At 36.4% G+C, this 11,730-nt stretch overlaps 2 protein-coding genes across 9 annotated transcripts; both read left to right on the top strand.

Annotated features, from left to right (window-relative positions):
* The first annotated feature begins 1,722 nt into the window (after positions 1 to 1,722).
* Positions 1,723 to 6,941, top strand: LOC132163280 (Pentatricopeptide repeat (PPR-like) superfamily protein). Of its 7 annotated transcripts, none has more exons than XM_088518943.1 (5): positions 1,723 to 1,770; positions 1,982 to 5,356; positions 5,466 to 5,569; positions 6,362 to 6,424; positions 6,621 to 6,941. In XM_088518943.1, exon 2 carries the CDS (start codon positions 2,252 to 2,254, stop codon positions 3,938 to 3,940), a length of 1,689 nt encoding a protein of 562 aa, XP_088375069.1. In that variant the 5' UTR covers positions 1,723 to 1,770; positions 1,982 to 2,251; the 3' UTR covers positions 3,941 to 5,356; positions 5,466 to 5,569; positions 6,362 to 6,424; positions 6,621 to 6,941. The 7 variants fall into 7 exon arrangements, with proteins under 7 accessions (XP_088375069.1, XP_088375070.1, XP_088375072.1 ...); XM_088518944.1 differs by having other exon boundaries at positions 1,982 to 4,636; positions 5,283 to 5,356; positions 6,362 to 6,941; XM_088518946.1 differs by having other exon boundaries at positions 1,982 to 4,636; positions 5,302 to 5,356; positions 6,362 to 6,941.
* An 809-nt stretch (positions 6,942 to 7,750) lies between these two features.
* LOC132163963 (methyl-CpG-binding domain-containing protein 5) lies at positions 7,751 to 11,402 on the top strand. 2 transcript variants are annotated; one of them, XR_009438343.2, is made up of 4 exons: positions 7,751 to 8,305; positions 9,777 to 9,899; positions 10,007 to 10,299; positions 10,923 to 11,402. XR_009438343.2 is itself a non-coding variant. In XM_059574351.2 (4 exons), the coding sequence occupies exons 1-3, from the start codon at positions 7,898 to 7,900 to the stop codon at positions 10,235 to 10,237; spliced, it is 762 nt and encodes a 253-aa protein (XP_059430334.2). In that variant the 5' UTR covers positions 7,798 to 7,897; the 3' UTR covers positions 10,238 to 10,273; positions 10,923 to 11,402. The 2 variants fall into 2 exon arrangements, 1 of the variants encoding a protein (XP_059430334.2); XM_059574351.2 differs by having other exon boundaries at positions 7,798 to 8,305; positions 10,007 to 10,273.
* Positions 11,403 to 11,730: the final 328 nt, after the last annotated feature.

The raw sequence follows: 11,730 nt of genomic DNA on the forward strand, positions 1-11,730 counted from the left end.
GTTTTTAGCCATTTTTTTGAACAAACGAGTTATCTTTATTGATATAAACTCAATTTAGAGCAAAATGCTCAATCATACAATATCAAATATACAAGTTCAAAACTCTATGGCCCCAACACTATTTGTGACATATCTAATAGCATATAGGGCTATTACAAAACAACGCATTATAAATACTATCATCACAATCAGTATATAGATCTGCAGCATAAATTGACAAATCATGTCTTTGGTCGCTGTTTCTTTCATCAATGTCAATTCTTCTATAAACTTGATAACTCTTCCGTCACCAGTCAAAAGTTTGCTTCTAGAAAAGAACCAAAATAAACAAAAGACCTACCGAAAACAATTCTATTATTCTTAAGCAAAACCTAAAAAAACAACAAATCCAAGACTTACTACAGCTAGAGCAACAACAGACTTATCTTATTTATAAATAAAAACGAAAATACATAATAAAAAGAAATAGTAAAAATCACCCCACTCCTAGTGGCCGGCAAAATGATGCATAAAGGCTATTGGTTAGAAGAAGAGGGGGCCGCCAAGCACGGTGGATAGTAACGTGGATGGACGTAACTGATAAAGAAAGCTAGATTTGATTTTGAAGAAAATAGATCTAGAAACCCCATCAGATCTAGTGGGATGGCAGTGCGCAAAATATGATAGGCTGATAGAGAGTCTAGAGGGCGAATCTAAGCAAATGAGGAAAGAAGAGAGGGGAAGAGAAAGGAAGAGGGGGGAGGAGGAGGGTTTCCCTCCTCCCCTATCGCTTAGGTTTTTTTTTTAATTTTTTAATTTTTTTTTTTATATTACTATTTGTTTTTAGCCATAAACGATATAACATCTACGATACGAATTGAAATCGAGGTGAGCAAAAATAAAGTCTAGTAAAAATGTGTTTAATCCTTAAAAAAAAAAAAAAAAAACTATACTTCTCCTAGTATTTATTTGAAAAGAATATTTAAATGGTTTTTTCTTCTCTCTCTTTCTTCTAACATTTTATTTGGAATAATTTTGAACAATATTTAATATTTATATGGTATAAAAAAAATAATAAGGAAAACTATTTATAAAATTTATTTAAATTAGAAAACAAAAAATAACTTGGTTCAATAAAGTTAAGAAAAAATTAAAAAGAAGATGATGCTTGTATAGGCGGGTAACGTGAGACTAATGTGGTGTTCAAGTTTAGTTTTTTGACACAATTTTAGCAAAACCTTTTTTTTTCTTTTTTTTTTATTTTAATGTGGTCATATTAAAAAAAATAAAAAATAAAAAAAATAATTCTGAAGCAATAACATGTGTTTTTTTTTTTTTTTTTTTTTTTAAAAAAAAGAAGAAGTTATTTTCTTCAAAAAAATGATCATTTTTTTTAAAAAAAATTGGTCATTATTACGAAGAAAAATGCCTTTTTTTTCTAAAAAAAAAAATCAAATAAAAAAAAGATCACATAAAATGTTTGTGCTTCAATTTTTTTTTTTTTTTTTTTTAATTTTTTTAATTTTTTATTTAAAAAGACCACATAAAATAAAAGTTGGCCAACAATTGTGAAAAAAATTGTTTCTCTATCATTCATCTTAAAACAATCACCGAACATTTGCTGTTATAAAAAAAATGAACGAACCAGATGAATCAAGAGTATCGAACGACGTCGTCGATGTAAGTCAAAACGTTGAGCTATTTGTTCTAGACTTCTTGTTGTGGCCGATTCGCAGCTCACAATCGCAATACTGTCCCACTACAAGCAGCTCAAGAAGGGCGCTAATGAAGGTACCTTCTTTCTCACCATTTTGATTGCCGTTTGCTTTGCACTTTTTGGAAACAAAAGAAAAAGAAAAAAAATGAAAACCTGTATTTGATTTCTAATGCTGGGGATGGGATAATAAGGTGCTAGACCAACCATCCGTTTTATATTTGGTTTTTGGGTCAATTTTGTTTTGTTTTATTGATATTGGCTTGCATTTTATATTTGGGGTTTCAGCTCCGAAGACACTCAGCAGGAGTATTTCTGAGTTCATTGTCATGGCCGCGGACACCGACCCTCTTGAGAAGTACTTTTTTCCACATGTTTTTCCATTCCCTTTGAAGTTGGTACGCAGAGGATGAAGATGCAAAACCAACTATTGCTTTCTTGACAACGAACAGCCCAACGTTTTGGTAAGCAGGATCCGTAGGTTTCAGTTTCTCCACCACCCACCACCGTTTTTCTTTTGCCTGAGGCTATTTTTTTTTAACCCGTGCCAATGTGAAAATGTCACAACCGCACCAAGCTCTCGTCCTCGTACAGAAAATGGTGAAAAGCCCGCCATTGAAAGCTCTCTCACTCTTCTACTCGTCAAATCTCCAAGGCCTCAAACACAACCACCAATCCTTATCCTTCATCATACACCACCTCCTTTCTTGCAAGATGCTAGATCACGCTCAGTCTCTCATTCTACAAGTGCTCTCTGGTCGAATCTCTTCCCCTACCTTCACTCCTTCATCTCTTCTCCAGTATTTGACGCAAACCCATTTGAATGCAGATTCAACCCATGTTCATCTCTATGAAGCAATCATCAATGCTCATGTCCTATCTCAATTACCTGAGCAAGCCCTCTTCTACTTCAATCTGATGATTGAAAAGGGCCTGGTGCCTGTGCCAAACACCTTCAATAAGCTTTTGGGTTCTCTTATCAAATCAAATTCTTTTGAGAAAGCGTGGGTTGTTTTCAATGAAACAAAGGGTGATGTTGAAATGGATATTTATAGTTTTGGAATTATGATTAAGGGTTGTTGTGAGGCTGGTGAATTGAATAAAGGGTTTGAGCTTCTAATTCAGTTGGAGGAGATGGGTTGGTCTCCAAATGTTGTTATATACACTACTTTGATTGATGGGTGTTGTAAGAATGACGATATTGAGCGGGCCAAGAAGTTGTTTAGTGAAATGGGAGAGCTTGGTTTGGCCGCTAATCAATACACTTACACAGTGTTGATCAATGGGTTTTTCAAGAAAGGCCTAAAGAAGGATGGTTTTGAGCTCTATGAAAAAATGAAGCACAATGGGGTTATTCCTAATATATATACTTATACCTGTATGATTAATGAGTATTGTGATGATGGGAGAACAAGTAACGCTTTTGAACTGTTTGATGAAATGCGCGAAAGAGGCGTGGTTTGTAATGTTGTTACATTCAATACTTTGATTGGTGGGTTGTGTCAGAAGATGAGGGTTTGGGAGGCTGAGAAGTTGGTGGATCAAATGAAGAGGGTTGGTATAAGTCCAAATTTAATTACTTATAACACATTGATAGATGGGTTTTGTAATGTTGGAAAGATGGACAAGGCTTCAGATTTATTTGATCAGTTGAAGTCAATTGGTCAATCTCCAAATCTAGTGACATATAATATTCTAATTGCGGGTTTTTGTAAAGCTAGAGATTCAGTGCAAGTTGCTCATTTAGTAAGGGAGATGAAGGAGAGAGGAATTACTCCTTCCAAAGTTACATATACAATTATAATTGATGCCTTTGTTCGATCAGATGACATGGAGAGGGCATTTCAGATATATTCTTCCATGGAGAGGGTTGGTTTGGTTCCTGATGTTTATACGTATAGTGTCTTAATAAATGGTTTATGCATGAAAGGTAATATGAAGGAAGCCTCAAAGCTGTGCAAGTCAATGAGTGAGATGCATTTAGAGCCAAATGATGTGATACATAATACAATGATTCTTGGGTACTGCAAAGAGGGTAGCTCCTACAGGGCGTTGAGGTTGCTTAGAGAAATGGATCAGAGTGGAATGGTTCCAAATGTGGCTTCCTACAGTTCAACCATAGGAGTTCTTTGCAAGGGTGGGAAGTGGACTGAGGCTGAAATTGTACTTAAAGCGATGGTAGATTCTGGTTTAAAACCATCAATATCTCTCTACAATATGATTTCTAAAGCCAAAAATGATACATGATTCAAGTTTTCAGTCACTACTCTCATTCAGACGTGCGATATTGAAGGGAACATTAAATGTAAATACAAAGATATGAAGAGGCTGTTTTGTAGCTTGAATTATTAGCCTAAAGCTACAGTTGCAAATAGTTGAAATTGCCATAATTCTTGGTGTCATGGTAGAATTATCCTGAGCGATTATGGACTAGTGCAGTGATCTGACCCACCTGGTAGATAACATCAGGATTGGAATTGAGAGCTTCCTTAGAGCATTCATAGTGAGCTCAGCAAAACAGATTGTTAGCCAAATTTTACCTAGCTCCTTCAAAATACCCCCTACAATGAGCTCGTCTGCACCAATAAATGGCATTTAACCTCTGCTGCAGAGCATCCTCGTCCTGGTCATCAAGGAATCGGTCAGTCAATTTCCAACAAAGTAAAGGTTGGTGGTTTTTGGGTTTGATCAATTTTGAGTTTCTGCAAGTGGGTTTTTGGTATTAGAGGTCCTGGTCCTGAAATCTCTGGATGAGTTTCATGTAAGACTGAGGTTTCGTTATGGTGATTTGTGTTGAAGTATACTCTGAGAGAATGAAAAGAGGGGAAAATGAGGTCCCATGTTCCTGAGGCTTCATGTTAATGATACAGACAAAGGAAGGCCAAGAGCACCTGCAAGGAATAAGATGGCTCTTTATGAACAGCTAAGTATTCTCTGTCAGAGGTACAATCCTGGGGTCCTGCCTCTTAACCGAGCAAATAACACTAGCAGTTTGGTTCTCCCAGCATCCTCTAGCCAGGAAATTGTTAGAATTTAGAACTTGTATCTTTGCTTTCTTGTTCATGGCTTCTGGTGGTGTGTTACTTATCTACGTAGTGAGTTACTAGACTGGAGATTGTGAAATCATGTTTATTGCTAATATTCTATAAGTTTGGTTTTAATTTTGATGATTTAGTTGCAAATCATAATGAAGAATGATAGAGGGACATGAAATCATATTTTGTTGGATTTTGTTGGTTCTAGAGTCATAGTTGATAGGACAGCTTGGCGTTTTGGTTTTTCCTGTACTTGAAAGGTTGGTCAAAGGGGATTGTTTCCTCTGTATAACTATTTATTTTTTGCTTCTCTACTCAAATGGAGGATTTCCAGGGACATGAAAATAGGAATTGTTTGTTCCATAGTTTATGCCAATTGCATCATTCTACAATTGAGCAGTATATATATTTGTGGTTGGATGTTAAGGTTAAGTTCTTCCTCTTGCATGTTTGATTACCCTGCATATTTGCATGTCTGTAGGGAGCCACATATGCTCATATACCATCTCTAGCTACTACACTAACAACTTAGTTCTCATATTTCTGATTATTAGGAGCAAACTATTTTTGCAGAGGAATGGCTTTGAAAGAAATTTTCATTGCTGGAAAGCAAGAAAAGTGATTACAAGTAAGTCTGTTCTTATTGATATCTACTCAAATCTGTTGCCTCTTGGTGGTTCTAAATCCAAGGGGCGAAACTTATTTTTTTGTAAGTTAAATGAACTGTTGAATTACAGTGTACAGAATGATGATATGTCCTTGTATTACTAATGGCGATGGCATCCTCATGCTGTCTCACTTTAATGATCAGAAACAGCCACAACAAAGAAGAAGTTAAAGGGTATAGGAACATCTTTTCTTTTTCTTTTTTTATTGTCATTATAGGGTCAAGAACATTAAATTTTGTGAATATGATGAAAGATCTTTCTTGTACATTACAAAAATGCAAACATGTTTAATGTAGGTTAAATTTTTTCTCGCGACTTGTGTTGTCACCATTGGTTACTCTAGCTTTCATGTTAAAACTTTTGTCTGTTGGCTTCCAAAATTAAAGGAACTGTTGTGCTGGAGACAAAATGTTCACGCTCTTTATATGGACCTCTACCTGTTGTGTAGCTACATGTTAGATTTGGCTTCAACACACACACACACACACACACATATATATATACACACACACACACGTGTGTGTGTGTGAATTGAATTATTTGGCTCAACTGTAAATTGGTAGGGCTATAATAGCGAAGGACTAGATTACAATTTTTTGGTTTCTTCTGCCACTATTTGATGTTAGTCCCTTTTGAGCAGCTGGACATTTTCTGCTTTTCTGGCAAATACCCTTTTTCCAATGTTTTCATCTTAGTATGAGAAGTGTTTCAACATGGCCACTCTTAGTTAGAACTGCCATTTAGTGGGGTTGGGACTGGTTAAGAATTGGTTCAGTTTAAAACTAATTGATTTGTACATGAGACTTTAGTCAGGATTTAGCCTAAAATTTTCTGTCCATTTGCCAACCAAATGTAAACTTCATATCAAAATTTAAAATTCCTAAAATTGTGACGCTTTCAAATCTGCATTAGGTTAATTCTGGTTACCTGTTAAAGAAATACCTTCCTGATCCTGATTAATTCAGTTGTTTCAGGGTGGTTGGCATATAAAGAATTGTGTTTGCTATCATACAATGTGCTGAAACCAGGTCTGGTATTGTCTTAATGATGCTTTGCCCTGTGTTACATCTTTGTTTTGTAAATTCTTGAAGGATAGTCTGACATATATCAAAAGTTGTGGGAGTTTAATCAGTCAGCAGAGTGACAAAATTTACAATGCTTAATTTCCTCCTTTCATTTCAGTAATTCTAATAACATGGTATCCCATTTGTTTTGGAAAAGTAGGTAGAAGAACTTTTACGCAGGAAGCTCACTAAGGAGGCTGCTGAGGAAGAACTTCAGGAGTTTGTACAATAATTGAAATCTGCTAAGACAATGCCTTCTGAAGCTAAACCTCCCAAATCTTCTTGGATGGTTGAAGAGAAAATTCGACACAAAATTGAATCTCTTGAATCTTATGCCAATGATATTCGTAACACGTCTAACTTGACCGAGTTTGTTATAGTTTTGCATGTGAATTTATATTTCTTCTGTCCAAAATTGATGGCTGGTCAAGATGATCCAATGATTGGTGTTTCTGAAATGCTAATCATCATTCATGTGATCCATGCATATCCACTGCGTACCCAGTTTGTTATTTTTTGGTATAAGGTGCCTTTCTTCTTCTCAGATCCTCAAGGCAATGGGACTGGTGAGAAAAGCTGAGAACAACTTCAACGGCTACATAGTTTGATTCAGGAATTCCTTATAGATGGAAGAGTTATGGTTCATAATAATACATCTTCTAAGACATTTATAGGGTCTGATTCAAGAATTGACTTCGTCCGGGATGGTGTAATTGACGATTTTATTGACCAAATTAAAGAAAATTCTTTCAATCCAATTTTGTGGAAATTTATGTCCTATGAACATCTCTACTTTGTCTTTTTCTCTAGATGTTCAGTTTGAATACCTAAAAGCATATGCTTTGTACTTTCATGGCTGCATGAACTTGTTGCCTTTTGCAAAATCAAAATATCCCATTTCCAAAGACTTGGGTACTATAACCTTTTACTATAATTTATTAACAAACCGGTGTAATAGTGTATAATTGGTGAAATAGTATGATTAGTAAATCAACTACTAACTAATTAAATTAACAAGTCCAATTCTTTGTTTAATCGTTTATTCACTTTTCTTTACCTTCTCTAATCATCCTTAGAAGGCAATTATTACATCAAACCAATTTAAATTAAAAATAAAAAATAAAAAAAATTAAGCAATTTCCAGGGAAAGGGGGAGGGAAAGAAAACATCAAAAGCAAACACACACCAAAAAAAAAAAAAAAAAAAAAAGGAAAAGATTTTAGCCTAAATAAGAAGAAAATGTGTCGAATAAATAATTTAAAACACGACAAGCGACACAAACCTCAAATCAAACGGCCAAGATCTTCGGAAATCAGCAGCAATTTTCTGTTCGTCAACTTCCTTATGCAAAGCCACTAGCAATCAATATAAGTGAAGTTTCAAACGCCTTCCACGTTCGACTTTCCGCCCAAACACTCGACACACTCCACACTCTTCATGTCGACCGCCGAGACGTTGGGTCAGGATCCAAACCCGAACCCGAACTCGAACTCTCCCAAACGAGGCCCGAACAGACCCGACGAAACCCTAGCCTCCGCCCTACCACCCGATCCGCTTCTCGAATTCGATAAATTCATCAACACCACCGCCTCCGGAGGTTACGGGACGCCTGAGCGGTTACGACGCGTGCGCCGATCTTCTGACGGTGCGTCTGCTTCCTTAGCCTCGGAGAACTCGAGCGGCGCGGAGCCGGTAACGACTACGCCGGCTCGGGAGAACGCGGCGTCTACGGCCGGATCTCAGCCGCGTATGTCACAGGCCACGGCGCCGGATTGGTTGCCTCCAGGTTGGCTTTTCGAAGAAAGAGTTCGGACCTCCGGTGCCACAGCTGGATCGGTTGACAGGGTAAATTAAATTTCATTTCTCAAATTATCATTGATATTCTAGAACCATAAACTTCAGTAATTCTCATTTTAAAGTGCAATGTGTGCTAATGCATGTTTGGTGGGTGAGAAAACTGAACAAGAAAAGGAAGTATTGAAAGAAATTTTTTTTTATTTTTTTTTTATTTTTGATATCCGATATATGAAGGTTTTTCTTGAACTGGAAGTGTTTCACGAGTTAATCATCATCTGTATTTCTCAACTCGGCTCAAGTGCCAAAGCTTAAAATTCCTCCAATTTTATTGTATAGATTATCCTCTGTTAAACCATTTAGCATGAGGTTTGGATGTGATAAAGATAAGAGAGGAGCCATTAGACAGAACTATTGAGAAGATTTCCGTAATATTTAAGGACTTGATGTTGAAATTCTCATCAACTACTGAGGAAAAACTAACAATTAAGAGCTTCCATGAACTGGAAGAGCCTTTGAAGTTTTAGTGCAATATAATGAAGCTTGTAGATCCCAGGGACGAGACAGGTTAATTTGGTAATGCCTGTATTGAGGTTAAAAGGAATTGAGTTGATGAAACTAGATAAATTGGTCTGAATACTCTTATCTGTGACGTGGGTTATGAAGCAGGAATTTGGTGCACCACTTAGAGTATGGTAGGGCAGAGGTACCGCGAACTAAGTTACTGTTATGAATGTACTCTTTTTTTTGCCCCAAAAAATCATCATTGACGATGTTTTGATAGATATAGAATGCGTATTGATAATGACAAGTAAGCAAATTAAAAGATATCTTTTGTGATTTCAGATGCACTGTTATGGAAAGTGTCTATGTTCTTGATCTCTTTCCCTGCTTTTATTTATTTATCTTTTCTTTTGGTGAGGGTGGGGAGTTCCTCAGGATTATACTAGGTAATTGCAGAAGCTTTAGGATGATTTAATGATCAGATCTTGCTTGCATTACTCCATTGAAGGTGATAATTTAGTCATCTCTCAGAGGTAATGAATCTGTCGTTGCATGTGCTTGGAACTTGGTTAGTTTATCCTGTTTTGCTTGGCACAGCTCCTTTCTTTCAAATTTTCACGATTTTGGAAGTGTCAGTTACTTGGATAAAATACAGATACCTCTGTTCTTTGAGCTTGCTTCAAAGGGCGTTCATGTGGTTTGTGATAATAATTGGTTGTTAGATTGGTGATTCTGATATCCATATTAAATGCTTTCAGTTATGTTCAGCTGAAGTGAGTTTCTTTTGTTTTGCATTGCATCTGGAATGAATCATTTGCTGCAAAAGTGTAGGGTTTACTCCTAGTTGTGATAAATTAACATTTGTACTTCAAGTTTCAATTGTTATGAGACTCAAAATTCTGCAATTGTCTCATCTTATAAAATGGCTATCAAATGTTATAGGTAAAGAAGATGACAGAAACATTCCTTTTTATAGTGGACTCCCAGACAAGGCCTAAATTGTCTATGTATTGTGCAGTATTATTTCGATCCAGTTTCAGGCCGTCGATTCCGGTCAAAGAATGAGGTTTTTTACTTTTTAGAAACAGGAACTAAACGTAAAAAGGGGAAACTAACGGAGAACTCTGATGCTGAAACAATGGTAAGCAAAAGCAAAAGGTTTTTTGGTCGAAGGTCTTATTCCCTTTCACTCTTCTAATATCCCCTTCTCACTAACACGCACTCAATTTTTTTTTCCCATATATGGAGGGCTCTGGGGGACAGAAACAAAAGAAGTCTGCCACGAAGGCAAAGAGTTCTGCTTTGAAATTTGATTTTCTTAATGTGCCTGAGAAGGTCATCTGGGTTCTCACAGATTCCTCCCAGGGTTCCTGGGCGCCTTTTATTGGTGATGAAAAGGTGTCTAAATCTATTGTGCAAGAATGGGCTGCTGCGTTCACAGCCCTCACCTCCAGACTTGATTCCCAGAGGAAGTTTTGAAGGGCATTTTCCAAACTCTCCATTGTATCATCAAGAGTATGATCCCATACTGACTAATACAGGTCTTCTTTTTCCTTTCTTTTAGCTCTTGAAGTTGGTTCTGATGACCTTTTCATTTTACAGCTAAGCTCAATTGAATTGCCAATCAGTTTTTCTTGTTCTGGGTTATATTATCTCTTTTTTTTTTGGATGAATGAAAAAATTTATACTAACAAACGAGCAATTACAACCTCACTTTAGCAATTAGCTAAAGTAACACAGGACCGAACTCTGCAAAAAGAATAAAAATGTATAGACACAAACTCAACCAAATACAAATTACACCAAAACAGCGGCTGTATTAATGCCCTAAAGACCGCATAAATCCACATTACCAGCTGTACTACGAAACTTTCATTTTATTGCATCCTGAGTTCTCACCTCCCACTGTATTTTCTGCACAATTTTCTCCTCAGTAAGAGGAAGACCTCCATGTCTGATTACATTACGATTTCTTCATAAGTTTTAGATGGTAGCTCCCAACACTAAGTGGCATAAACTAGCCAACCATATGATCTTGCTTTTAAATATTTGGGTTTTGTTTTGTTTTCTTTCTTCTTTTAGTTTGGGATGGATTCTTGTTTAGATTAGTTTGAATATGAATCATAATCCATGATGCTAATTGTCTCATTCTCGCATGTGGCAGATACGTGTTTCAACCCTGGAGTAGTGCTCGGCAATTTTACCGATGCTTGAAGTGTGTTGCATGCTTTTACAAAGAAGTCAAGATCACAACTAAAGCATGGATTCAAGTTTTGCATAGACCATTGATCTTCACGCTTTGATATGAGGTTTATGTGTTTTCCTGTTATGTGTTTCATTGATCTGTGGCTGATTGGATTCTGCTGACTTAGGAACTAAATTAAATTGGTTGAGTGGGGCTTGGCTGACTTCTTTCTTCAACTGGTGTTCATCCTTTAGAGTGAGAGAAACTTGGATGAAACTGCTATGATGCTTCCACAGATCTCATTTCCTTAGTATTTTTTTTTTTAATAAGAACTAATTTAAGGATTGGTTGGGACTGCCATATCCACATTATGAAAAAGTGGTAGGATAAAAATGTAGTATATCATTACTCTTCCTAAATATTACAAGCATAAATCATGATCAATCACTCATTGTTTTCTGTGCTCGCCATTATAGTGGATTGCAAATAGGCTGGAGGGCTTTTGAGTGCTATATTCCAATGAACCCTCTTGTTTTTGGTATGTCGCAACTCGATGACTTGTGTTGATTGGAATTTGGAGTGACACTATTTTGCTAATTTTCATACTAAAAAATTTGAAGAATGATACATTGACATCATAAGGCAAAGGCGGCAAGAAGAGGGTGAGTAGCGAATTTGAGTAAATGAGATTTCACCAGTTTCATCTTCTTCTTTTTTTTTTTTTTTTTTTGGGTCTCTGAGATCTCCTGAGCTATCTATGTGATATGGTCTTTCCTATATACTTCCT

The sequence above is a fragment of the Corylus avellana genome, chromosome 8, assembly GCF_965113065.1.
Source record: "Corylus avellana chromosome 8, dhCorAvel1.hap1.2, whole genome shotgun sequence".
Taxonomy (NCBI): Eukaryota; Viridiplantae; Streptophyta; class Magnoliopsida; order Fagales; family Betulaceae; genus Corylus; species Corylus avellana.